The sequence below is a fragment of the Mirounga leonina genome, unplaced genomic scaffold, assembly GCF_011800145.1.
Source record: "Mirounga leonina isolate KUSES-001 unplaced genomic scaffold, KU_Mleo_1.0 Mir_153, whole genome shotgun sequence".
NCBI classification, from domain to species: domain Eukaryota; kingdom Metazoa; phylum Chordata; class Mammalia; order Carnivora; family Phocidae; genus Mirounga; species Mirounga leonina.
Window position 1 is genome coordinate 13,354,290 of NW_023270387.1, and position 26,369 is coordinate 13,380,658.

Sequence of the window (26,369 nt, forward strand, 5' to 3'; positions counted from 1 at the left end):
ATTTGCCCTAGTCACTTCTGGTTGCAGGAGGTATGAGCAGGCAAGAGGCAGGGAACATTTACGGGTGTTCCTAGCCGCCAGCTCTGAAGGACCCCCGAATTCTAGGATCCCAGGGGGGTCAGCTTCCTTCAGAGGCCCAGGCAGAGGAAGGAAGAGAGTGGATCTCAGGAACCGGGGACCGAAGGCCAAGAGGAGCGACTTGGCAACTTTCATGAGCTCTGGGAGGCAGATGAAAGGGGATGGGGAGCGGCAGAGTTGCGTGGAAGGTTTTTATTTTGGAAAAGCTGTGCAGAAAAACATTCAACCAAATGTTGCTGTGAAAAGAGGAACCCAAATCTTAAGCGTAAAAAAAAAAATTTTTAGATCAACCAACTAGCTCAGAAGAGGGGAGGAGGCCCAGGCCGGTAGGAGTCCCAGCCGGTCAGGCAGATGGCTGGCCTCCGGCGGGTAAGGCCATTTCCCTGAGCGCTTTGCAGAGGAAGACAGGGTGGTCGCAGAGCTGGAGTGGCAGTGGCCGACCCCTGTCATAGTCCTGCTGCAGACCCACCTAGTGAAGCCGCGCAGGCCCTGGGGAGCTGCGCCCATCCGCGGCTTTGCCAGGAGCATTGTACCGATCCTTCAGGATGGAGGGTGGGGGGCGATGGTGAAGGAGTCAGGGGTGTGTTCAAGGTTGGCTTCTGATCAGGGCTCAGGGAGGCAGCTGCTTTCAGGGCGGGTGTGCTGGGCTGAGGGCTAACTGCCATACCAGTAGGTCTGAGGTTCCAGGCGGAGGCAGAAAGGGGGGGAGGGAGAGGAAAAGACTGCAGTTTCTAGGTCCTGGGTCATTAGAAGGACAGGCATAGATCCACGGGCTCTTCTCAGCCTTCACCCCAAGCCCTCTTCCCGAGGGACCCCGGTGACATTTCTGTGGAGAGGCTCTTCTGGCCATAGCAGGCCCTGTCCCACCCATGCATGGGTGAGGGTCCCTATGACCCACATCACCAGCTTGCCCAGGAGAAATGAGGAGGCAGGCCTGCCCAACTGGGGGGGGGGGCGCGAGCCCTTGTCCAAGACCTTGTCACCAGAAGCTCCTGTTCAGTCGGAGGAAGATCCAATGGCGTGGCCACACTATTCTCTGGCACGATTCCTCTGTCACTGCACCTTAAGAAGGCCCTCGCCCTCCCTGAGTGTAGTCAGAGGGTGCTCTTTCGGCCTGTGGATTCCTGATGTTAGCATCAGGGCTGCCTTCTCCCCAGAGCTCCCGGGACTTCGGAGCAGCCTTCCAGGCTTCCCCAGCTTTGGGAAGGAAGAACCTGTCCCATGTCGAGCCTGTTGAGCCTTGCATCAGCAAATCTGCTCCTCTTTCCCCTGCAACAGGTCTGGGGCTAGGTGATGATGAGGGCAGTTCAGGGTACTCCTGTCCTGGGACAGGCCCCAGTCCCCTCGATCCAGCAGGTCTGGGGCAAGGAGATCAGAGGTGGTGGGAGGGCCCTCACTTTCTGTCTCCACTGCATCTGGATCCTTGCTGTTGTAAAGTGGCACTGATTCTAGTTCTGTCCCCTCCTCTCTGGCTTTTTGGCTTCGTTGGGGCCAGTGGCAGGGTCCATTCCTACAAACTTGGTGAGAGGCCACATTCCTCTGGCTCAGGTATATTTCCAGCATGTAGTAAAGGGTCCAGAAGATGGCAAAACTGCCCACCAGCACCAGAGTCTGGGAAAAGTCAAGCACCCAAGTTAGGGATGGTTTCCCAAAGTCTGTGGCTTTTCTCAACCCAGAACAATGAGCTCAGAAAGTCTGTCACCTTCCAGGGACTGCCTCTCCCGCCCCAAAGCACTCGCCTCCCCCACCCAAGGAGCGCCCTCTCAGAGCTAGCTAGTCGAGTGGGGACCCGGCCAGCTCCTCCGAACCCCCCACTTCTCAAGTCACCTGGAGTACCCCAGCAAGGACTAAATCCCCCAGGACACTCCTGCCTGCCCACCCGCCTGGAGCTGGAGGCTGGGCCCTCGCACCTTGAGGGTGTTAGGGGTGATGGTGTAACCGTCCTCCTCGGGGATTTTCAGCCCGGGAGGGCAGGGCAGAGTGAAGCCATCATGCAGGTATTTTCCACTCATGGCACTTTCTAACAGTCTGTGGAGAACAAAAGAGATGAGGACGCCCTCCTGAGCTTGGTTCTCCCACCTCACACCTGGAGAGGGAGGATGCCCCACAGCAAGAAGGGGCGGGCGTGCTGCGGGTTCCCAGGGAGGTGGAACTCCCTACGTGGCCTCTTCCGGCCCCAGGAGCTGCCCCCCCCCCCCCCCCCCCCCCCCGCACCTGCACCTGGCACCCACCTTTGCCTGTCCCTGATGTCCACTGGACTCCACACAGAGCCGTAGAGGGTCAGCTGCCACTGCCGGAGGGTGCCAGCCCTGAGCAGCTCGTCTCCTAGAGCAGCAAGCAGGGCAGTCGTGAGGCCCGCCCCTCCGCCGGCCGCGCCAACAGCCCCGCCCGCCCCGCCGCCTGGGGGCACTCGACCGCACATCTGCCGCCGCAGTGGTCTGTGTCCCACGGCCCAGGGGTTCTGCAGATGTGCCTCGCGGGGGGGGGGGGGGGGGCCGGGGGGGGGGGGGGGGGGGGGGCCTTCAGGGATGGAGACGGGGAGGCTGAAAGGTGTGACTCCGAAGCAAAGACGTTCTGCCTTTCTCTCTTCCATATTTTAGGGTTTCAGCTGGGATTTTGCTTGGGAAAAAAAATGTCCTTCTACTAAATTAAAGAAAGGTTTGAAAACCAGCAGTCTAGTGAATACCTAACTTGGCTGGAAGCCAGGAGAGTTGGGTTCGGTTTCCAGTCTTCTCACTGGAATATTGTATGACCTTGCACCAGTCCCTTCAGACCTCTGGGTGGGCCTCAGTTTAAAAACAGCAAAAAAACAAACAACAGAAAACAAAAACAAAAAATGGCGAAACTTAGTCCTGCCCGTACCTGCCTACCAGGGCTGGTCGAAGGATGGTTACATGTGAAAGGACTTGAAATGTGTTCAACAAGGAATTTTTGTTGCTATCCTGCGGAAAAATGGATCCGTCACGTCTCCAAGGACTATGCGAGGTAGTATCAATGGACAATCTTAGATTTCAGTGCCCATATTTTGGATGGGGTGTATTTCTTGGCATCTACCCTGTCGGTCCAATGGCAACCCTCGGTCTCCTCCGTGGGATGGTTTCTGCGGGGACTCTGAGCTCCAGAGGGACCAGACGGAAGGGCAGGCAGCCTTACCTACATCCCTGATCACGAGTCTGTAAGTCCCCTTTGCTCTTTCCCCCCAGCACCGCACAGTGGAGAAGGTCCAATCACTGAAGCCACTGGGATCTCTGGGGGAGAAGAAAAGAGGAGAAAACCCGGAAGGCGTGGGGCAGGAAACCGACCCTTTGCCCACAAACATGATTTCCTAACTGTAGTAGCCATCAAGACATAGCCGTTGTGGCCTGAGCTACAGCCACTGGGGAGCGTGCCACAAGGGGTCCCCAAGCGCTGTCCCTTTCCCAGGGCTCCCCTGAGATGAGGGACTCCTGTCAACATGTCCTAGTGGGAAAAGCAAATGTAGAGAGAGCACAGGCCGGGGAGCTCGAGAGATCTAGGCTTAGTGTTACTTCCTCAGGCACTTACTAGCTCTGTGACTTGTTTCCTCTTTTGTAAAAGGAGAGTAAAGTCTCCTCTGCATCGTTCTTGTAAGGATTAGAGAAAGTAAAGGGCAGTGCTTTGCTCGTTGTAAGCGACTTCTACAAAGCAGGGAGGAAATGGCTTCCCGCTGCCCTGGCCAGCCCGTGCCAGGACAGCTGAGGACGTGCCGGCGCCCACTTTCCCTCTATCCTTTCCTTGCCAAGGCCCTCGTTGCCCAAAAAAGCTCAGAAGGCACGGGCAGGCATACGTACGAGTCCATGCTGCGGGGGGCGCCGATAAGGGACATCATGCCACTGGGGCAAAACAGTTTCAGTTCCAAGCTGCCGCGTCGTGGATGAGTGATGGAGACGGTCACTGCCACATGCTCGAGTGTCTTCAGCCCCGACATCTCCAGGTCCGTCCTGCTGACTGTGGGGAGTCAGGCTGGGCAGCTGGGAAACCGGCCCCATCAACACTTACGCCCTCACTTCCTCCCCCCACACACAAAGGCACATACTCACCGAACCCCATACACACACCTAACGCAGCCCTAACTGGGACCCAGTGCGCGCGAGTAAACGGGATGTCGTGGCCACTTTCGAGGGGCTGACAGGCTAGTTTAGAGTCTCATTGGGAAGATCACATATTCAAGACACAATATAAGAACCAAACAGAGCAGCTTCCACCATTCATTCATTCAAAAAAGAATTTACTGAGTACCTCCTGCATTTCAGGCACTGTACTAGATGCTGGGGATAGAAAGTAAGTTGGACATGATCTCTGCCTTCTACCTGCAAGTGGAGAACGAGATGGTGTGAGGAGTACCTAACAGACAGGCTCTAGGCACAGGGCAGGGGGACCGTCCGCAGAAGGAGATGAACGCAGACCAGTAGAGTGCTGGTAGGCAGTGGTACGTTCCAGGAGGGGAGACAGTCCAAATGTGGGTGGGGAACGAACGAGTTTCATACGGAAGGCAGTACAAATTTCTAAAAAACTACTCAAGTGAATACACTTGGAGGAAATCCTGCTGAATGAAAAGAAGCCCACCTCACAAGGACACAGAGAGCGTGACTTCTGTTGTGTAATACTCATGAACGACACAAGCGTGGAGACGGATGCCAAATGAGTGGCTGCCAGGCACGTGGGATGGGGCCGAGGGCGCGGGCACGGCCACAGAGGGGTGACATGATGGAGTCTAGTGAGGCTGGGGTGTTCTGGATCTTGGCTGTAGTGGTGGATACATGAGGCTACACGTGTGGTAAACCTACAGGGAGCCCCGCCCCCACCCGGACACACACACTCGTACAAATAGGAGTGCGTGTCTGGCAGGTGAGATCTGAATATGCTTTATGGACCATAGCAATGTCCTTGTACTGGTTTTGGTACTGGACCAGAATTGTTTCAGACATTCATACGGGGAGAAGGGTGCGTGAAACTCCCCTGAGCACTGCTTTGCAGTTCCCTGTGAATCTACAGGTATTTCAAAACAAAGTTTAAGAAAAACACAAACGACTGAAGGGCAAGACTCAATTGGGGAATATTAAAAAATTAGGTGGTTGGGGCGCCTGGGTGGCTCAGTCGTTAAGCGTCTGTCTTTGGCTCAGGTCATGATCCCAGGGTGCTGGGATCGAGCCCCACATTGGGCTCCCTGCTCGGCGGGAAGCCTGCTTCTCCCTCTCCCACTCCCCCTGCCTGTGTTCCCTCTCTCGCTGTGTGTCTCTCTGTCAAATAAATAAATAAAATCTTAAAAAAAAAAAAAAATTAGGTGGCAAGGAGAAACAATTCTTTCTAAAGCACCTCCTCCACGGATCCATTCTGACGGGCGAGGCGGAGACCAGCACCTGCACCTTCCAGGGAGAGCATGCACAGCTAGGATGGAAGGAGGAGAAGCAAAGGGCAAGAATCTGTGACACCACCTTCCGTCCTTCAGAGGCCCCCTGCCCGCTGGCCTCCTGCTCAGCCCCCTACTCTGCGCTCGCCACCGAAACGCACCGGCCCCCCCCTCGGCGCTCAGGTGCTCAGGGGGCTGCTGTCCCGCATCGTGACCTCATACTGTTTATCTCCTCGGTCCACCCCACGTCCGCACCCACTTCCAAGACCACACCCCAGGCCTTGTCCTTATCTGGGACTGCCTCACTTCTGAAGGGTTTAGAAACTCTCATTGTGGGTTTCATCAGATAACAATGCAAATTAACTGACGGCCAATCAGGAGAATAGCTGAGCAAAAATGACAACAAAGAAGCTCCCCCACTTCCTGATAACATGTTGGGAAATAACAATCTTGACCTCTCTCTGGGTACAGATGTGTGCACGAGTGAATGGCCTTTCATTCCATCTGGCAAGTCTTCAAAGCCCATGCCCCACCTTCTCTGAAAACAAGGACATCTCTCCGCGTTCCCCACACCCTTCTTGATCCCTTCCTTCATTTCCTTGAGTGCCATCCAGCTCCTCTTTTCCTAGCGTCTAAGATCCCGCAGCTCGGCTCTCCAACACCCTCTTGTTTACTCTCCCAGGCTCCTTCGTTTTTTCCTTTCACGTAACTGGTTGGCAAGAGTCCAACATCGGACCAGCCCCATTAGCCATCTTCTTGGCTGGATCTTCTTGCTTATGTCTTTCCTACCACAGATGAAAAACAAAAACAAATAAACCCTTTCTCAACTCTTCACTTTCTTCTGCCCACTGGTGTGAAGAACATGGGCTCTGGAGCCATCCAGACTGGGTTCAAGTCCCAGTCTGCCCTGTCCTAGCTCAGAGAACTGATTCCTTATCTAGAAAACTTGGATAGTAACAGTACCTACTTTGTAGGGTTGATAGGAGGATTATATTAGTTCGTACACATAAAGTACTTAGCACAGTACTGAGTATTAAGACCATGTAAGTATCAGATATTACTTTTCCTTTACTGGTAAAGTTCTTGGAAAAGATGTCTACATTCACTATCTCTACTTCTTACCCTCCCATTCATTCTTAACATTTTTTCCTGTCAAGACAGTCTACATGGTTTTAAAAGTAAAAGAACAATTTCCTACCCCATTCCTCACCACCTTTGTGAGCCACTCCCCAGAAGCAAACACTTCTTATTGCTTTTGGTTGTTTCCTTCTGGGATCTACCTTCATGTTTCCAAATAATAGGCATGTGTGACTATTTCATGGTTTATCAGTTTCAGACATTATTTATCGACTTCTAGTTAAAGCAGATGAGGATTTAACACCACACCCAGACCTTCTTCCTACCCTGCCCTCCCCTCCATCCTCTCAAAATAATTACATCACCACTTTTAGTTAATCTTTTGTTTCCTTACTATGACCCTATAAATATCATATGGAATTTAGCCAAGTAGTATATAATGATTATATTTCATTTTCTGAACAATTTGCTGATGTCCCCTCTGGCGTTAATAATTGCCCTGTTTTTTGGTTTATTTCAACTCATGTCCCCCATTACTCATTCTTCCCAAACTGCATAACCTATCTGAATACTATTTCTTCAAATGAACAAACAGATCAGAAACTCCCTCAGTGCCACTTTCCCCCGGAGACTCCATCTCTGGCTCCCTGTCTCCTGTTCCTATCCGCTGCCCCTGGGTTGGGATGTTCCTCTCCTGCCTTGGGCTCTGTCTCCTCTCTGTCCACACTCCCTCTTTTTCTCCCCCATCCTCTCCTTCCCTTGGTTTATCCTTCCTTGTAGAACAGCTGCCTCTCCCAGCAGTTTCAGACAATGTCTGAAAGTATCCTTATTCTACTTTCCCATATATCCCTCCCCGTACTTATCCCATATCCCAGGATAATCAGTTCAGCTGAGTTTTAGTGACTGAAAACAATCATCCTCAGGATTTGGAGGTTTTTGTTTTTTTTTTTTTTTTCAAATGGCTAGTGATCCCTATTAGCCTGAAAAAAAATTTTTTTTTTCCAGGGCGCCCGGGTGGTTCAGTTGTTAAGCGTCTGCCTTCGGCTCAGGTCATGATCCCAGGGTCCTGGGATCGAGCCCCACATCGGGCTCCCTGCTCCGTGGGAAGCCTGCTTCTCCCTCTCCCACTCCCCCTGCTTGTGTGCCCTCTCTCACTGTCTCTCTCTGTCAAATAAATAAATATTAAAAAAAAATTTTTTTTCCCTCAATTGCCAGTGATCCCTATTAGCTTAGAGCCAGTTGGAAGCTCTAAGCATGGGTGGAGTTTTATACTGGTAGGCTTCCCTAAAGTTAGTTGGCCTGGTACCTGACTGGTTCATGGAGAAGCCCTCCATATCCGCATCTCCAAGTCTTTCGATGAGGGGTCCTTCCATTGCTCCAGAGAGGAGCCACCGATCTCCTGGCTGCCAGGGCCTTGGGATCTGGGCAGCTGGCTTGGAGGGAAGGGTCCCCCTCTCCCAGGACACTCCCTGTCCCTGGAGAATAAACTTCCCAACTCCTGCTGGCATTGGCATAGGGAAGGGACATCACCTGGCTGCCAAGGATGGGAGAAGGTGCCCTGGCATCTATCTTTTCACCGATCCCTATTTTCCACCTCTTACTTCATCTCTGTCTCCTGGAGCACATGGGACTTCCAAGTCCTGAGGCCATTGGCACTGTGTGGCATGAAGGGGCTTATTTCTTAGTATCATCCTTGCAGGCATTTGGTATGCAATTTCCTCAGCCCTGCTCACTTCTCCATTCATTTTTCATCTTCCAAAAATGTGAAGAAATCTCTCATTTGCTGAGGTCTCTCTCCCATTCTCTTTGTCCTTGTGCTTATACAATTTTCATTCCTTTATTCTTATTTTGGTGAGGTTTTGGGAGAAAGAGGAAATAAAAGAACATAACAATTTGCCATCTTTAACCAGAAATCTTCTCCTGCCTCCATGAATTATTCAACCAGGTACGATGGAGCTTTTGCCCCTGTGAGTACCCAGAAACAGTTCTCGAGGGCACCAGGGGCCTGTGTGGCAAACCCTGGGCCGCCCCTTCCGTCCTTGTCTCCTTGCCCTCTCTCACTGAGATAGCCCCAAATTCCCACGATACCCTCCTCCTGACTTCCTCCTACCCCCCACCCCCACCGGCCCATCTCATCGCTCCTGTTTTCCTTCGGAAGCGGCTTTCCTTGGTCCACGCCTTTAATGTAGTCTGTGTCCCAGGTCCTCTTTTATCCTTTTCTCCTTTGTCAGCCCACCAACCCTGGGGACCTCACTCTTCCCCAGGCCTTTTCTTCTCTTTTTATGCTGGTGACTGCCAAATCATTGCCACCAGTCTAGACCTTTGAACTTATTTCATCAACCACTTTCTGGATATAACCTTTAGATGTTGCCCCAAGAAGCTGCAAACAGCAGAGCCAGATTCCAGGCCTTGGTACTTCATACTCCCCAGCCCTTGCCCAGATCTGTTCTTTGGCCTGGGTTTTTCATCTCATTTGATGACAATACTAACTAGACAGTTGCTCAAGCTCAAAAACTTAGAAATCTTTTTATATATTAAAAAATATAAATGCTCATATAAATATATTTATATATACATTCATATTATATATACATTCTTACTACAGAAAATTCCAGGCATATATAAAAAATGGAACAGATGTTCTCAACACCTAACTCCGATAATTATCAATATATGGCCAATCTTATTTCATCAATGGTCCCCACTTCTTCCCCTTCCCAGAGTGGTGTGAAGGCATCCCCAGGCACCCTGTTATCTTACCAGCAGAGACTGAGTATACAGCTCTAAAAGACAAGGGACTGCTCTCCTTCACCCTTCCCTACCAGCAACTGGTGACAACTTATCTTGAAGGCTCCGCACACACAGACTTCCAGGCCAGGTCCCTGCAGTTCTATCTGGCCCTGCCCCTCACACCCCTGCCCCAGACATACCACACGACTCGAAGCTCCCCGAAGCTCTGTCGACTCTGCATGTGTGGCCCCTGCTGTCTGGATGTCCCTCTCCTCCCCTCTTCCCCCAGCTCAGGTCAGTCCCTGGCTTCTCCGAGAGCCCTCCTGTCTTCCCTGGGTGGGAGCCGTCTCTGACAGCCGTGTCATCTCTACCGCAGACGGGCTGCCTTCTGCCTACCAGACTGTGAGCTTCTGAGGGCAGGAATCCTGTCTTATCTCTGAATCCCCAGAACTTAATACAGTGCCTGGAATGAGGTACGTCTCGCATTAGCAGAATGAATGAGTGAATCAATCGAGAGACATTTCAGAGAAATACGTGAGAGACTCCATTGCAGGGGAATGGACAGGGGAAGACCTGGGGAGAAGCAAGGGATACAGAGGGGCTGACAACCCCAGAGCTTCCAGCGTGTGAGTCTAGGGAATGGCAATGGCTCTGACAGAAAATGGGAGAAACCTGGAGAGCAAGCTGGCTTTTGAAGGGTGACAATGAAATCTGAAATGTATATGTGACGGGCCACGTGTTGGTGGGATACCCAACAGCGCACGGTGGCGTAGGCATAGAAAGCTGCAGGGAGATACTGGTGGCATGGCTGGAGGAGAGCATTAGCGTGGCAGACAAGGGGCTCACGGAGAGTCAATGCCATGTTCCAGAACATTATGGAATAGAATGGAATCCAAAGAGAGCCCTGCGAGAGCCCGTCTGTGTTAGGATGTGTGAGGGGGTATGCTACATGCCCTTACTGGTGCGGACAGAGACTTAGGTGACCGTGCATATGGGGCCGCTAGAACCAAGTGAGGTACCACATTAAATGAAGGAATACTCAGAATAGTGCGTGGTTTGTAAAAAGCATTCAAGTCATTTTGATGATGATCATCTTAATATTCTTATTTGACCTTTGGTAAGTCATGGTCTTTTTCGACTCTCACCCCTTGGCCAGAAGGTCCTGGGGCTCCCTTTGCTCGTGATGTTGCGGAAGCTATGATAATCTCTAACCCTCCCACTGTGAGGGATCAGAGGAAGAGACTGTGAGCTAAGAATCACTTGTGGAGAGGTGGTAGCTGAAGTCATGAAAACCACTGCACGACGGAGGGAGACACGCAAGGGAGGAGAGAGAACAAGGGCGGAGTCTGAAGAGGCACTCCTGGTCTGGGAATGGTGACCGAGCTCACAAAGGACATGAGGACCTCGGTGGAGAAGCCAGGAGAGGGCTCTGGAGCAGAGGAGGTCGTGGAGGCTGCTGCCAGGGCCCCATGAATAGGGTCAGAGCCGCAGAAAGGTCGAGAAGGGTGAACTCTGAACTAGGCCCTGGGCCTGACCAGGGAACGTGGCACTGTGAGCAATGAACCAAGTCTTCAGTGGTGGAGAGAGGGGGTGATAACAGTGAGCAGTAGCTTTAGTTCATTCACTTTTAAGGGTTCCAGGTTAAAGGCCACCAGGGACTTTCAGTTGTTTCCCGGTAGGTGACCCGAGGATGTGTGACGGCAGAACGAAGAGTCATTGGAGACGGAGAGGGTGGGTGACGGGGGAGGTGTAAGTGAAGGAACAGGACTCTTGCCTACGCAGAGGCTTAGCCAGTTACCCTCAGGCTGCAAACAGGATGAAAGGGCAAGCGCAAGGGGTTTCAGGAAATTTCCTGAATACATGCAGACTCTCTTGTGTTGTAGACGCTCCTCCCAAATCCCACTGTCCCTCCTACCCTCTGGTGGAGATTTCAGACCCAGAGTCAGATCTAAAGGAACCAAGGGGCCCCCACCCCTGTTTCGCCCTCATCCTATCTGGCCCCAGCACTGCACTGCCCAGTCCGGCAGCCACAGGCCACGCGTGGTTATTCATTCAAATTTAAATCTAATACAATTAAAACTTAGCTCCTCACTCACATTAGCCACATTTTAAGTGTTGAATAGCCTCATGCGGCCAGTGGCCTCTGAATTGGGCAGCACAGATAGAGAACATTTCCATCGCTGTGGAAAGTTCTGCGGGACACCACTGCTCTAGAGTCTTAGCAGTACTGCACCCCCTCTGTTCTCTCAGCGACGTTCAGCTCCCTGCACCCGACAGAAAGTTCACTTTGGGCCCTCAGACACCGATTCACCCAGGTCTTGGGAGAAGAGACCAAAGCTTGGTCACAGGGGCGTATCTGTATTAACTAGACTCCCTTCGGCGTCCGAGCGTGCCCACAAGCTTGTACTTTCCGTCCTGTCTGCTTGGGGGCTAAGCGGAGTCCCAACAGAGGGGAAGGCACCTTTGCTGAGCTCAGAAACTCACAGCCGTCCTGCCTCCTGCCCTCCACACTAGAAAACTCGGGGCCTACGCCTTCTTTTGCTTCACCCTCTCTTCCCACTACCCCATTTCCCACTCTCCTCGGCGCAGGACAACGTGTCCTTGCTTTTGTGCTTCCCAGTGACAAACAAGCGGTTGCTGGGAAGGTCTGTCACATGCTGGGGCAATGTTCCCTGGTCAGTGGGAAGCAGAGGATGATGAGGCTGGAAAGGCCCCCAACCCTCTTCTAAGTCAACTCCCATTTGACAAGTGTGCCTATGCATTACTTTGTTACTTAAAGGACAGAGGGGGAGTCCTGGGTGAGAGGTCCCAGTTAAAAGGCACGCCATCTCCAAGACCCATCAGTGCAAAGCCCGGGGGTTCCGACTGAACTGCATTCCCAGGAATGTTCCTGCACTTCTCTGCCTTGGCTGATGCCCTTTCCAAGATAGCATTCCTTTTACGGAAAACGCGATGAACCGGGCCCATGGATTTCCTTCCACGTAGAGGGAAGCTGGGCAAGTGCTGGCCATGGTTAGGGAGAGAGACAACAGAACCCTTCTCAGGGAGATCTCCACCCGAGGGAAGCTGTCCTTGCCCCTCCCTTCTGGGCTCCCTTCTTTGGCCATTCCTCCTCTGTTCTTGCTCTGGTTTGATCACTTTCTAGGAGCAAACCGGGGTAAGTGAGCACGGAGTTCTAATTTGGGCCCAAAACATGGCATGCTTCAATCTTCACAAAAAATAAGCAAATAACTCTGCCTGCCAAAATTCTTCAAGGGAAAAAAAAAAAAAGAAACCCCCCCCCAGAGCTGGGAGTAGGGAAACTCTCACACGGGAACTCGGGGGAATCTGCTGACAGAGGCCCAAGCATCCCCATCCAGCTTCCCTCTTCTCTGGGAAGGGGTCCGACCTCGGTGCTCGACGCAAACCCCATCTCTGGCCCGAAGCACTTCACACAATGCCACTGACCCTGGGTGTGATGGAGGCGGGGCAGGAGACAGACAACGGCACCCCAGGGAGACATCCGCACCCTCCTGTCCCGCCCTGAAACACACCACCCGACTTCTGTATCACCCAAGCCGGAGAGTCAAAGGACGAGATTCATTTACTTCATCCAAAGGCCACTGGGCTGAAGAGGATTGCCTGGCAAGCTCCTGGCATGGGAGTCAAAGCAGCGTGGTTCAAGTCCTGCCTCGTCTGCTCAAGTCCCAGGGCCACCCCTCCCCCCCTCCTGCCCTTCTAACCGGTTGCTCAGCAGTTCCTTCCACTACTAGTAACTCAGGAGAAAGGTCTTATTTAAGCAGCCAGGGGGCCAGCCAAGTCAGAAGCAGCAACATGTCCTAAAATGGTCAAAGAAAACTCCACAGGTCTGGCTGGAGCTCAGCTCCTAAAGGAAGGGGGTAGAATCGGGCAGGGACTAGGAGTTTGACTTCCCGGGCACCCCGCCCCAAACCTCAGGCCCGAGATTAACCCCTTCTGCTGGCTACTTACCATTCCACAGGACCTCCAGTGAGTGGGGGGACAGCGGGATAGCCTTGTTCTCTTTTAACACAGGGCTGACATAGGAAGCTAAGTAAGGGACAGAGGTCCAGATCTATTAAAGGAAAGGGGTGGTGGTGAATGAACAAGACGGACCACACACACTCATCCACTCGATCCTTAGGGCCCAGCTGTTCTTATCTTTCCTCTCCTCATCACCTCCTTTCACTCCTGAGGCTCCTGCTGACACCCGGGAGTGCTCCCCACGGCACCGAAACACAGAACCAGAGCGAGCGGCTGGATCCAGGGTGCAGGAGGAGAACCAGAGCACCCTGACAGCCCCAAGCTACACTCTCTACCAATAGTTGAGAAACTTCAGTGAGAATGTTGAGCCTGCTTCTCTGTTTGAAAAACGGGTATCAGCTGGCATGAGGGTAAACGAAATGAAGAACATTTATTAAGTACCTATGACGTGCCAGGCAAGGTTTTAGGCATTTGGCCCCCTCCCTCGGTCACTCCATGCAGGGGTCCCTGCCCTGCCAACACCCGTTCACCTTGGCAGCGTTAACGAGTCTCCAGGCATTGAGCAGGCCAAATCCGTGCTGGTGGCTGTGGCTGAAGCCAGCCTCGTTGGTGACCCAGTCGGCGCGGCGGTCCTCGTACTGAGGGAACAGAGGTCCTGCTTAGTCTCTCGGATTCCCAAATACACGTGGCCCTCGGACAAGTTCAAGGGGCGCTAACCCCCTCCTCCCACAGTGGAAAATCCATGTGTAACTCTTAACTCCCCAAACCTTAACTACTAATAGCCTGCTGCTGACCAGAAGCTTTCCTGCGAACAGAAACAGCTGATAAACACAAATTTTGTATGTTACATCTATTATATATTGTATTCTTATAGTAAAGTCAGCTGGAGAAAAGAAAATGTTATTAAGAAAATCTTAAGGAAAAGAAAATACATTTATAGCGGATCCACATGTCGTTCAAGGGTCAACTCTAAGGTCAACCATGTAACTCTGGCTTCCTTGCTGGCCCTGCTGGCTGACCCAGGCCAGACTCTCCCACTAAGGCCGCGAGGAATGGGTTCCCCAAGGAGAGCTGGGACGAAAGGTCAAAGCCCCATGATGTCACCAGCCCCCGGAGTAAGGGAGCCCAGAGTACTCCTCTGCAGGTGAAATGGCTCAGGCAGAACAGGCAAGAATGAGTTCAGGCCTGCGATCTGGATGGGGTGCCCACACCTGTTCTGTACATGGGCAACTCTGAGAAGCATCTGGCACCACACTTTCGGGTGAGCCTGAAGCCTCCCGCTCCCTGCAAGTCCGCGGAAGCAGAAGCGGGGGGAAGGCTGCGAGGGTCTCACCTGGGTGGCTGTGAAGACAATGATGTGCTGGACGTCCCGCCACGTGAGGCAGGGCCGCACCTGCAGCATCAGGGCTACCATGCCCGCCGCCAGGGGCGCTGCGGCGGAGGTCCCTGTGTGGCCCTCGGTGCAGCCTGTGCCCTTCTGAAGGTCCCAGTCAGTGGTCACCTGGGCAGTGGATGGGGGGCGGGGCAGGGTTAGACACGGAGTTCCCAGGTGCTGCGCAGAGGGGGATGGGGGACGGGCGCTCAGAGTAAGCCTGTCAGGTGGGCCCTTCCTTTGTGAGAGCTGAGTCTCTGACCAGAGGGAGGCCCGCTAGCGGGTCAGGACAAAGGAGATCCTTAATCCTTCGAGGCCCCACCGGACAAGCTCTGGAGAACTGAGAAAAGATGAATAAAGACTAAAGAGCTACTTAGAAGGGTCTGGTTGTGGGCAGAAAGGAGATGGAGCTGTGGGAGACGCCTCAAGTGCAGAGGACAGTTTTCCCGATTCCTGCTCCTCTGTAACGGTTTCCCAAATTCCCCACCCCAACCCTCCAAGCCCCGCAGCCATGCTAGACAGAGGAAGTGGCCAGGGGAGCTCCCGGGCCCCAGCTGGAGCTGGGACAACAGTGACGGCACCATTCAAGGAAATCCAACTTGGCAGCTCAGCGACAGGGGCTGGAGTGACATCAGTGGGAACAAAGGGAGTGTGTTCCCAGGACACAGTTTCCTCTTGTGTCCTTGCCCACCCCGTGAGCTCAGCGTGGGCTTCATGTCTACACGGCCTGCCCGCCCTGGCCCAAACTGCCTCACCGCTCTGGGCCTGGTGCCTCAGTGTGGTTCCCATGAGCCCCCCTTCTCTACCTGTGGTTCTGAGGTGGGAGGCGACAGTGGGGGTGGGGGTGGGGAAGGAGAGTTACCTCGAGGGGAGAGATGGCCTCAAGTTCTCTTGATCAACCCTGGACCCACAAAGGGTTTGCCTAAATCTGCTCCACGATGTGGCTCTTTGGATCTAGGACATGGTGCCAATGTTAAGACTAGAGAATTTTTTTCTTCCAGGCTTCTCTTTGGGTCAGATACCAGGGTGCTGACTTCTGCCAAGAACTGCCCTTTCTCCGTTGTACTGACTGCTTCCCTCCCAGCTGTTAGAGCAGTTGCCAAGAGATGTAATTTTCACTCCCACACCGTGCTCTCCCAGAAGAAAAAGGAAAAAACCCTCCAAGTTGTAGTCTCAATGAGACTGGGAAGGCTGGTCTGTGCCAGGGAGCAGATGGGGTTTTTCCTCTTAAGGAAACAGCGTCACGGGGACAGTCTCGTGTGTGGCTGTGAGGGCGGTGAACATGCCAACGGCGGCGGGAGCCACGGGCAGCCCTAGGAAAGTCCAGGGGAGCGCCCCAGGCACCCCGCAGGGGGACAGCACATGCTCATGCCCTGCTCCCAGGAAGACCGCTGCCCCACACAGCTGGTCACTGAACAGACCCTGGCAACAGGCGGTTTCCAAGGCAAGGACATCCAAAAGTTGGGAGCTTGGCTAAACAAACTCTCTTTTCATTTCTGGACCAGTTACAGTTCAGAGGGAAGGTGGAAGGTGGGGAGTGGGGCATGAGGGGGAGGGGAGTTAGGAGAACAGCCAGGCACTGCTGAGCACCGGTCACAGCCATGCTAGGGGAGGCCTTCCTGGTGAGTGGGTCCCCCGGTTTCTGCCAGGGCACCAAGCGCATAGTTTGCTCCTGCTCTTCCTCCTCACCCAGCCTGGCCTGGGTGGGGGAGGTGCGGTGCCCTTGAACCGGACCCCTGACTGCTGGGCAAAGCCCCTCTGACATGTTCCCTTTAGCCCACTCCCTTTTTCTTTCTCTCTGGGCGGGGGAGGCTGAGGGCCACAGGCCCAGGGCCTTGGAACTGTGTGTTGGCCAGAAGTCACTTATTGGCAAAACTGAGTATCAGTTTTGGAGAATGAATGTGACCCAGCAGGAGGACAAAGCGGCCTGATTCCCAATGGCCCCAGAGAGACATCCATACCTAGGCCACTGGAGAAGGACAACCCCAGGCTCCAGCCCAGCTTTTCCCTGGAGCTCCTATCCCCACAGCACTCTCTTCGCGTCAGCAGGGACAGGCAGGGAGCTCTGGGTCCCAAGCCAGAGACCTGGCCTAAGCCTGGTGGGATGGAGCTAAGCCAGCTGGGTGTGGGCATCAGACCCTGAATTCTTTAAAAGGCTCCCCAGAGTGAGAAGCCCCACTCCCCTGCTCCGATCTCTTGTTAGATAGGGCTCCAATTCTAGCTCCAAGGAAAGAACTGTTTCTTAGGCTGAGAGACGCATTTCCCAGACTCCTTTTCCCGCCCATTCCATGAAGACAACCACTGGCTTTACTCCTGATGGGGAACGTGACCAGAACTCACAGTGTTTACGTAAGGGCTAAAGAGCAGTGGAATGAAGATTTTTTCCCTAAGCCCACAGGAATCAGCCAAAGCCCAAATTCTACCAAAGGGAGACATTTCAAAAGAGTTCTTTAATCAGTGTGATGCGTACTAGTCCCAATAGCAAAATATATATTTGTAAGTTAAAATGTTAAAGGTAAAAACCATGTGCAGGTTTGTTTAGGGTCCTCAGCTCTGATTTCCCAACAGTGGCATACCCTCTGAGACCCAGATCTGCTAGGGAAGGGGGAGGACTTGGAGGGGCGGGCGGGGAAGCATGGACCCAGAGAAATATGGCCGTGCTGCCTGAGAGATGTCTTGTGGGACAGGGGCAGGGAGTGCAGGGCCCAGGAGGCACTCACGATGCTCCGGAGCATCTTGTCCCCACCACTGAAGGTGACCGCCAGCATGGAGGCACACTCCTCGGCATAGAAAGGCATCCGTCCCTCCTCATCCACAGCGCCTGGGGACAGGGTAGGGGAAATGAGAGCTAGGGGCCTGATGATATCAGAGTTGTCATCTGGGAGGCTGTCCTGAGTTTAAAAAATGATCTCTGTGGCCCAAATGCCTCGGCGGGCACGCACTCCTCACCTGAAGAGGCAACCTCAAATGGCAGAGGGGATTCTGGGCCCTAACACCATTCTTTCAGTAGGCTCCATGTAAAACTGGGAGGGGGGGCTCCACTCTATAGCTACTCATCTGTTCACACATTCATCTTCCTCCATATTTATTCACTTATTAATGATCTACTGTGGGTCCCACACCGTGAGAGGCATCAGGGCCACACGGAAAAGGCCACAGTCTTGATCTCAAGGAGCCAAGTCAGGAAGCAAGTAGGGTAAGTAAATACAGCCGGGGCGGCAGATGCTGTGGTGGGGGGCACCGGTGCGAGGCATTTGATTCAGACTAGTGGGGGTCAGGGAGGGTTTCAAGCAGGAGGCAAGGGGCCCGTGGGAAGAGAGGCTGGAGTGGAGGCCTGCCAGAGGATGGGCTGAAAGTGTTCCCGGGGTATGGTGACATCGAAGGAGGGCCCTGAGATGCTCCGAAGCAGGGCTAGTCCCTCCTTAACTATGACCGGGAAGAGGAGAAGATCGTGCTCATACAGTCAGACACCATGGAAGCCAGGGCACGCCCCAAATACACAACCCTCCACCCTCCCCACTGAGGGACACCCCCCCCAAGATGTGAGCCTTCTACCACACAACCCGTTCGCCACTGAGTCCCACGCACACCAATGCAGAGCCCCTCACCACGCAGTGGCACACACATGCTCTCACGCACACAGACCCGCCAGGCCGCTACCTATGGTGACGGTGTAGATGGAGTTGGCATAGCCATCGTAGTTGCAGTTGTCGTTGTGCTGGCCCCCGTTGCCGCTGGCCACCACAAAGATGCTCCCAAAGCCCCGGCGGCCAGCAATCACCCCATGTTGCAAGGCAGCCTGAGGAGCAAAAAGGTCCTGCGTCAGCTGAGGAACTCAAAGACCTCCACCGTCCATACCAGTAGCCTCCTCCCCTTCTAGAAAGAAAAGGGGAAAAAAGCCCAAAGGCACTGGGGCAACGGGGAGAGAGATTTAAAGATGGAAACAAGAAGGGGAGGGAGCTGTGAGTTGAGCAAGTGTTTGATGTGAGTTCGCTGCTTATCAGATCCGGTGGGGCCAGTGATGGGGGAGGTGGGGGTAGGTCACAAAATCACAGGGAAACAACTCAAGGCACTGTTCCATTTCTCTAAGAACTGGTGTCCCCCACGCTCCCCCACCTCCAGGTTAGGAGGACTCGCCCAAAAGGAGGTGTTGGGGCTGGATGCCATGAGTCTGGCACCACAAACGGGGGTAGGGTGGGAAAGGGAGAGACTTGCAGTAGTTCTGGGACCTGAATGAAGAGGGTGTCCCGGGTCTCGCAATCTTCATGCAGCTCAGTTACCTTTCCAAGCTGATGGGGGCCATCCACTGTCTTCCCATCATCATCGGGTCCCCAGCTGTTGAGAAATACACAGAGGGAAGAGCCAGAGCCCCATTATGGTGGCCCAGCCAGGCCTCCCAGTCCCAACTGACCACCCCCCTGCCTGAGCTCTTCCTGTCCTCCCAAGCATTCCAGTTCAGGCCCCCCATGATTAAAGACACAGGGTGCAAAGGTCCAGCCCTCACTCCAGAGTGGAAAACAGAAGTATGTGACAAGGTTCTTTGTTTCCTTAGAAACGTTCCCAGTTTAGGACTACTTTCACCTGCCCCTAAAAATCCTTTCTCAGGTCCTACGGAGCAGGAGACAATACATATTGGTAGAGAGGGACAGGAGGCCACCCATCTCCTGATCTCAGACAAGGCTTGATGGCAGAGCACCCACAAAGGAAGTACTCCATCTGTGTAAGTTCCTGGGTAAGTGAAATGTATACTGTGGATGATGTCATGCATTTAAGGGGGGTGCTGGTTGGGGTGCCATCGGTGCCGCTCCCCAACCATCGCCAGAACCCGAGGCTGCGGGTGCATTCACGTGTGTAGGGTGGCGGGAACCGGTGCTGGGCATTCGGCTGGGCTGTGGTGGGGGAGGAGCCCTTCTGAGCTCACGAAACAGGTGAACACGGGGCAGACCGGCGTACTCGTCATTTGGGAACCCGATGACTGGGGTGATGTGGGGCGTACGATTGAGAACCCAGCAGCCGGGGGTCTGGAGAGAGAAGAGTGATGGACTTGCGGGCTGAAGCTGGGAGGACCCCGGTCGGCACCTGTTGCCCTGCCGTGTCGGAGGCTTTGTGCCCGGCTCTGCCATACCTGCAGCTGTAGATGTCGTTGATCTGGTAGTGCTTGTTGAATGCCACGGCCTCCATGCTGTCCGTGAGGGGCCCGTCCAGTACCCGGATACCTAGGCAGTGAGGGCCCCATCAGCTCCTCGACCACGCGGGTCCCCCCGACGGGGAGCTGAGTGGTGGCGAGCCACACGTGGAGACTTACTTTTCCCTCTGAGCGCTCTGGTACCCTTGAGGTTTTATACCATGTGTATGTACCAGAATGTTTTTTTTTTCTTCTTTTTTTAACAGAATGCTAAATCTTGGATTTTAAGGATCATGCGGGCTGGTGGGAAGAGGCCTGGGCTAGAATGTAGGTAGCCAAGGTTCCCTTATTTGCATCCTTAATCACATAGAGCCCCGGTGTGGTGCTTGACACATAGAAGGTGTCCAAAAAATGGTACTCATTACCATTACTGCTCCATGGATGCCTAATTTCACCCTCTGAAATGGGGTGGGTCACATCCTGGTGGCCACGTAGGGACAAACGGAGCTTTCAGAAGGGACTTGGCTCTGAAGTTTCTTGCTCACTCTGGAGCTCATTTATGGAGAGGGCTGCTGCCCTCTGCTGGAGAGTAAGAGGAATATAGCCAATCCGTTCAGTCTGCAGGTTCCTCGCACTTTTGAGCAGTCTGGGAGGGCTCCCCCATTCAGGCCCTTCACGTTCTCCCTTGGTGGACAAAGACTGAGAGAAAGAGCCTTAGAACAAGCTCCAGTGGGGGCCAGAGCTGCTCAGCTCTCCTGAAAGCAGGGAGTGCAGACAGCAACCATCAGAAGGGCTGGGAGCTGGAGCGCTAGGAGATGGGAGGGGCGTCTCCACAGACAGACCGGAACAAGGAAGAAAGGCAGGTAAAAGGGTACTTGGGAAATTACGAAAATACAAGTATAACCTAGATAAGGAAAAGGAGTTATTGTTACAGTGAGTCGGGTCATTTGATGGGATGTAACCACGATCAGAAAAAGGGGGGAAGTGACTGAGTGGTTGGGGCTTGAGGCCTCTGTCCCACATCAAGGCCATTCCCCCTTTTATCTGTTTTATATAATAGGGTTTGCGGCTAATGACAAGTTTGAAACACCACTGCACTGAACAAAATCAATGAACTGATATGTCTGACAGACACCTATTACAAGCTTACCCTTTGCCCAATGCCAGGTGTGTTGAGAGTGGGATCAACGCGGTTCAGCGCTCAGGGGAGGGGCAGGCAGGGAGTGAAGACCATCACCACGGGAGGAGCCCACCGAGGCTAGAGCAGAAGGTACCTGCTATGCGGCTCCCGTACGCCACTCCGACCGCACAGAAGCTGTTGTTGGGCACTGCGGCAATCTCTCCCGCACACCTCGTGCCGTGGTGGTTGCCGTTCTCCACATCTGGGTGTGGCATAGGGTCAGGGTCGTTGGAGTTGAGGTCATAGCTGCCCTCGGGGCTCTGAAACATTGGGAGGGACATGTGGTCATTCACAGGTTGTAACGGGTAGGTCCTGGAGTCCAGGGGGAGAGGAGACCTGGGGCAACCTGGGACTTTGGGGCTCCCAGCCAGCGCAACAGGCCCGTCTCTCTCTCTCAGGCTGCAGACATGAGAACAGGACACGTGGGGCAAAACGGAGAAGTGCCACAGGCCTCAGCAAACTTCTCTCTTGTCCATTATAGAAACAGGCCCAGGAGATGGCTCCGTGGCTTGGGAAGCCCAGGATAAAAGAGACTTAGAGCTACCTAAAGACCAGGCTTTGGAAGAGGAAGGTGCTCAGAACTCATGGGGAGAGGGAAGTTGCCTCCAGGGGCCACTCCTTACTGCCCAGGGTGGGGAGCAGCAACCAGAACCAGGAAAAGTGCCACTTGGAGTCCTCTTCCTGGTCTTAACTACCAGACTGGAATGCTGGCTGGGGGAGAGGGGAGGACGAAGAACACCATCCCACATCCCAGGCCCTTTTGGGTGGCCCGGGGACCTGTAAGAAAGGGGGCCAGACTGGGGCCGTATAAAGAAGGGGGTAAGACGCGGGAGTCGGAGGGGGCGTCCCAGGGCCACTCACGTAGTTGGGTGCGATGTCCTGGATGGTGTGCTCCACTCCGTCATCCACCACCACCACGGTCACCCCTCGCCCTGTGACATTGCGTTCCCACACACCTGTCACATTGATGTCCCTGCCGGGGCTCCGCCGGTTATTCTGTAGGAGACATGGGGTCAGGAGCTATTTCCAGAGCCTTGGGAGCCCAGTGACACATGATGCAGCTCACAGACAGATAAGTCAGAGCTAGCTCGGCCACCATCAAAGGGCCGGGCAGTGGCTGTAGACCAACAGGTCTAGGTGGGGACAGAGGGACAAGGGAGGGCTTTGCCACCACCTCGCTCTCCAGAAGGCCTGGCATCATTCACCGGTGATACAAGTGAAATGGTGGCAAGGACAAGGGTTGGAGGATACAATAATTAGGCCGTATGATGTATAACCTATGAACATTACATAACACCATGTGGTACCAAGTGTTCACCAAGCGCGAGGCACACATATATGAATTCCCTTCTCCTAGCCAGAACTCCACCAGGTACATAATGTTACGATCTTCACGTAAGTGACGGAGCAGGATCTGAGCCCGGGCAGCCTCGCCCCAGCACCCACCCCCTCACTTCTGCAGTCCACTGGCTCTCCAGAAGCGAGCACAGGGAAGGTGGAGCCCGAGGGCAAAACACGCCACCGAAGCCAACAGAAATGTGTCCTCAGGCAAAGGATGGGGGCCACGGGAGAGTAATACAAAAGCCCTCTAGAGAACAGAGCACCCCAAACTTCTCCGCCTGGGAGCTGAAGACAGCTGGGTCGGGCTTACCAGGTGCCACTGCTGCGGGTACTTGGGGTCATTGAAGTGGACGCTGCGCTTGGCCCGCTTGAGCAGCCTCTGCTCCGAGTGCCAGTGGACAGCTTCGTGCCCGGCTAACACAGTCTCCGCCCGCCGCCGGACGGCCTCCGCCGGCAGCTCCTGCTGCTGCCCGGTCGGCTGGACGAGGAGGTAGTACCCCTGGAGCTCCCCGATGCGCCCAGCGTTCAGCAGCCCCGCTGCCCGGGCCAGGGCATCTGCCTTCTGCTCCAGGGTCTCTTCCGGCCCCTTGCCTTCCAGGCTGTCCAGGTGCACGGCCCAGCTTAGCCCCCCTGGGCCCTGCGCTCCGGGCCCATGCGTCCCTGCCAGGCCCATGACCCAGGGAACCAGCAAGAAGAGCCCGGCCAACTCCAGCCAGGGGCAGGCGGGGAGGCCCAGGGGGGCATCCAAGTGTGGCACTTTCTGCCTCCCCTTCGGCATCAGAGCAGTAGGCTGCAGACAAACATAGAAGAGACCTTCTTCCCTTATTCTGAGCAGACATCAATCTTCCCCCCAGCTGACATCTCAGCCCAGTTGTCCTCGGGGCCGACTCTCCACAAGGGTGCCCCAGTCCTACCTGGACTCTGTGTGAGGCTGAGCTCCTGGTCTGGCTAACCACCTCACGCTCATTTTGTGCAAATGGAGAAAAGGCATCACTTTCACCGAGGAATGTTGGCTCTGAGCACAGACTGCAGACCTGTGAGTCCCAAGAAAAGAAAAAAGAAAAGAAGAAATGGTGTCATCCCAAACCCAGTGGAGCCAGCAGAGGCTAGCCATGACCTGTGACCAAGGGAAGTGGCCAATGATCAAGTGTCATTTCCAGGGATCTCAAGTGGGTTGTAGACTGGCAGAGAAACCCTACTTCTCATCTTAACCATCATGCCACCCTCTTTTCTGTGTTCCCCAGAGGCCCGGAAGAGGGCTTGAACTGTTGCCCAGACACCCTCCTCGAGAAGCAGATAGTCCTATTTCCTAGAAGTCGAGGTGAAGCTAACTTCCTGATTTCTGTATCTCTGACAGATGCCAGCGAGGTAAGAGTAGGTAGGAAGCAGAGGAAATGGTGAAAACCCGAGAATGCAAACAAAACTGAACAGGCCTAAAAAGCAAGTGGGCAAGCGGGAAGGAAGAAATGATGGGAGAGTTGGAAAGCAGCACCAAACTCGGCTCTCCTTAGGCATGAGCTTGGCTGGGTGGCTTGCAAGTGAGGGCTCAGGCTCTAAACTGGGGCTGGCACCCATGGTTTGATTTCAGAAGGGCCAGCTTTAGAACTGGTGGGCAACTGTGGTTCCAGGGACGGGTGAGGTGACAGCAGAACGTGTGTGTACCTATTGGCAACTGGGCCTCTTTAGAGTCATCTGCTCTGTGCTTGTGTCACCCTGAGGCAAGGCTTTGTACCCACACACACCCAAAGGGATCCAACTTAAAACGTGATAGAAAAATAGGTCTTGGGCGCCTGGGTGGCTCAGTCGTTAAGCGTCTGCCTTCGGCTCGGGTCATGATCCCAGGGTCCTGGGATCGAGCCCCGCATCGGGCTCCCCGCTCCACAGGAAGCCTGCTTCTCCCTCTCCCACTCCCCCTGCTTAAGTTCCCTCTCTTGCTGTGTCTGTCTCTGTCAAATAAATAAATAAAATCTTAAAAAAAAAAAAAAAAGAAAAATAGGTCTTTTACTGAAGTCTCTTTGGAAAGGGAGAAGACAACTTAGGTCACCTGACTTTTCCCTCCAAAAAACTGCCTTCCACATCTCCTTAGGCTCCCGGGCACATTCCCTCTCAAATTCCTCCCCACCCTCCAGTAGCCTCCACCGTCCCAACATACAAGGAGGCCTTTCCCAGACCTCACCAGGTAGAACACCATCTTGCGAGACAGCCAGGTAATGCCCCACCTAGGCAATCCCCTTCAAGTCCCCTAGATCCCACTACATTTCTGGAAGAGAAGAGAAACCTGACCACCACTTCCTCCTCTCCCTCTGGCAGAGCAGGACCGTCTCCCATCCCCACCCTAGGTTTCTGGGAAAGGAACCTTAAATACTCTCTGAAAGCAGCTCACAACCTCACCCAACTGCTGTGCGTATCTTTACGGCTCTTAGGTGCCAAGGGAGGAAAGAAAGAATATGGGCAGCCCTGAGTCCTGGGAAGAGCCTGTCCCAAGAGGCTGCCCTCCTCGAAGCCTCCTCACCAGGTTCCTAGAAACCAGGTTGCGTCCCAGGTCAGTTTCATGGACTTACCTCTCCCCGGCCTCGCCTGGCCCGTGCACTGTGTCCTTCCTCTCAAGAGGGACCCCTGCTACCCTGGGATCCGTGACCCCGGTGTCCCGACTCCGGGGCTCCCCCACGCCGGGGCTGAGGGCGCCCTCCGTGCGGCCCCCCGCGCCCCGCCCCCGGCTCTGGGCCGCTCGGACTGCCCCTGCCCCGCCCCCACCGAGTTCCCAACTCACCGGCCCGGCCGCAGCTGCCGCCGCCGCCTCCCTGCGGAAACTCGCGGCTTCCCGGGAGCCCGGGGAGCCAGTGACAGTAGCATCACTTCCGCCCGGCGGCGCAGCCAATCAGCGGCGGGGCCCCGGCCCGGATGAGCGGCCCGGAGCAACCGGCGCTAGGGGGCCGCCCGCTCCGGGCATCCTCCGCCGAGAGAGGGGCGTGAGGGCGTGGTGGGCTCCGCTCGCCTGGCCCCACCGCCCCGAGTGGTCGGGGCGTCCTCAACGGGGGCCCTGCCCGGAGGGACGATCTTGCCCTTCATGGCGTCCTCTGGAAAGGGCGTCTCGGTTGCGACCTTTTAAAAACACCTCGTTCCTCTTCTCTCTCTGATCGCCATGGCCCCGACTCTCCCTGGGACCTTCCCAGAGGGGCTCCTCCCTCCGCCGGGTCTCCTTCCTTCTCGCCGTCGCCTCTCTTCCTCCCCGCATCCCCGGGAGGGTCCCCTCGTATGTTAGGGGGCTACCGCGGAGTCCGCGGCTCCGTCACGGTGCCGGCGCTGGCCGCCAGAGGGCGCCGTCGGGGGCGGCGAGGTGCCGTCGCGGCCGCTCCCCTCCCGGCCGAGCCTCGCCCGCTCCTCTCGCGCCGCCGGAAGTGGGAGGTGCGGCGCGCGGGCCGGCGCTCGACCCCTCCCCCCGAGGCTCGGCCGCCCCCTCCCCCCGCTCCGCCCGCTCAGGTGCGTCCCGTCCCTCCCCCACTGCCTCCCGGGGGCGCGGCGCGGGAGGTGTGTGCGGGGCGGGCGTGCGGGGGGGGGGCTGCGACGCCGGGGGCCGGGGCCGGGGCGGGGGGTCGAGGCGGGGGGGAGTGGAGGGGGCCCGTGCGGACGGGGCGGGGGTCCCGGCCTAGGAACGGGACGGCGCCGGCAGCGCGGTGGGCGGGGGGGCGACGGAGAGGTGCAGGGGGCTCCGGCCCGAGGAGGCGGCGGACTTAGCGGTGCCCGGTTGAGGCGGCCGTGGCCACCCGGCGCCGCTTCCCCCATTGTCCCTTTCGCGGCCGTGCCCCGTTCTCCCCCAAGCACCCGTCGCTCCCGGCGTCGCCGCCTCGCTGGCGGTCGCCGCAGGGATTCCCTTGATACGTTCGACTTCCCACCCCGCGCCGCAGCCTGCAGCCCGACGTACCTGCCCCGCTCACCCTTGGGCTGTAGTGGCGGAGTCTCACGTAGGACCCGTGCCCTGCGGTTCCGTTTGCCGGGCACCGAGGACCCCCGACCCTGGGCTCCGTCGGGGCAGAATGTTTGCACCCGAGGGAGCAGTAATGGCGATTTGGGCCCATTTTCTCCTAGGAGCTTTGTATAATGGGGGAAACTGAGGCAC

General features: G+C 55.2%; 1 protein-coding gene across 2 annotated transcripts; it reads right to left on the reverse strand.

The window, feature by feature from the left end:
* Positions 1-1,013: 1,013 nt before the first annotated feature.
* PCSK7 (proprotein convertase subtilisin/kexin type 7) lies at positions 1,014-25,126 on the reverse strand. Of its 2 annotated transcripts, none has more exons than XM_035009012.1 (17): positions 25,023-25,126; positions 23,167-23,286; positions 22,563-23,042; positions 21,773-21,907; positions 21,006-21,171; positions 19,732-19,822; positions 18,887-18,941; positions 18,267-18,405; positions 17,327-17,427; positions 14,568-14,735; positions 13,765-13,872; positions 13,223-13,325; positions 3,888-4,044; positions 3,232-3,326; positions 2,310-2,403; positions 1,989-2,106; positions 1,014-1,689 (listed from the first exon to the last, which is right to left on the reverse strand). In XM_035009012.1, the coding sequence occupies exons 3-17, from the start codon at positions 23,028-23,030 to the stop codon at positions 1,324-1,326; spliced, it is 2,364 nt and encodes a 787-aa protein (XP_034864903.1). In that variant the 5' UTR covers positions 23,031-23,042; positions 23,167-23,286; positions 25,023-25,126; the 3' UTR covers positions 1,014-1,323. The 2 variants fall into 2 exon arrangements, with proteins under 2 accessions (XP_034864903.1, XP_034864904.1); XM_035009013.1 differs by lacking the exon at positions 25,023-25,126 and adding an exon at positions 24,814-24,835 and having other exon boundaries at positions 1,324-1,689.
* Positions 25,127-26,369: the final 1,243 nt, after the last annotated feature.

What these genes read in the sequence shown, in the direction of transcription:
- PCSK7 (XM_035009012.1), bottom strand. Translation starts at nt 23,030, where the DNA reads ATGCCGAAGGGGAGGCAGAAAGTGCCACACTTGGATGCCCCCCTGGGC. An exon ending in AGGACATCGCACCCAACTAC is followed by an intron (nt 21,172 to 21,772) that starts GTGAGTGGCCCT and finishes CCAATGTTTCAG; the next exon opens with AGCCCCGAGGGCAGCTATGA. An exon ending in ACTGGAGGTCCTGTGGAATG is followed by an intron (nt 4,045 to 13,222) that starts GTAAGTAGCCAG and finishes GACTCCCCACAG; the next exon opens with TCAGCAGGACGGACCTGGAG.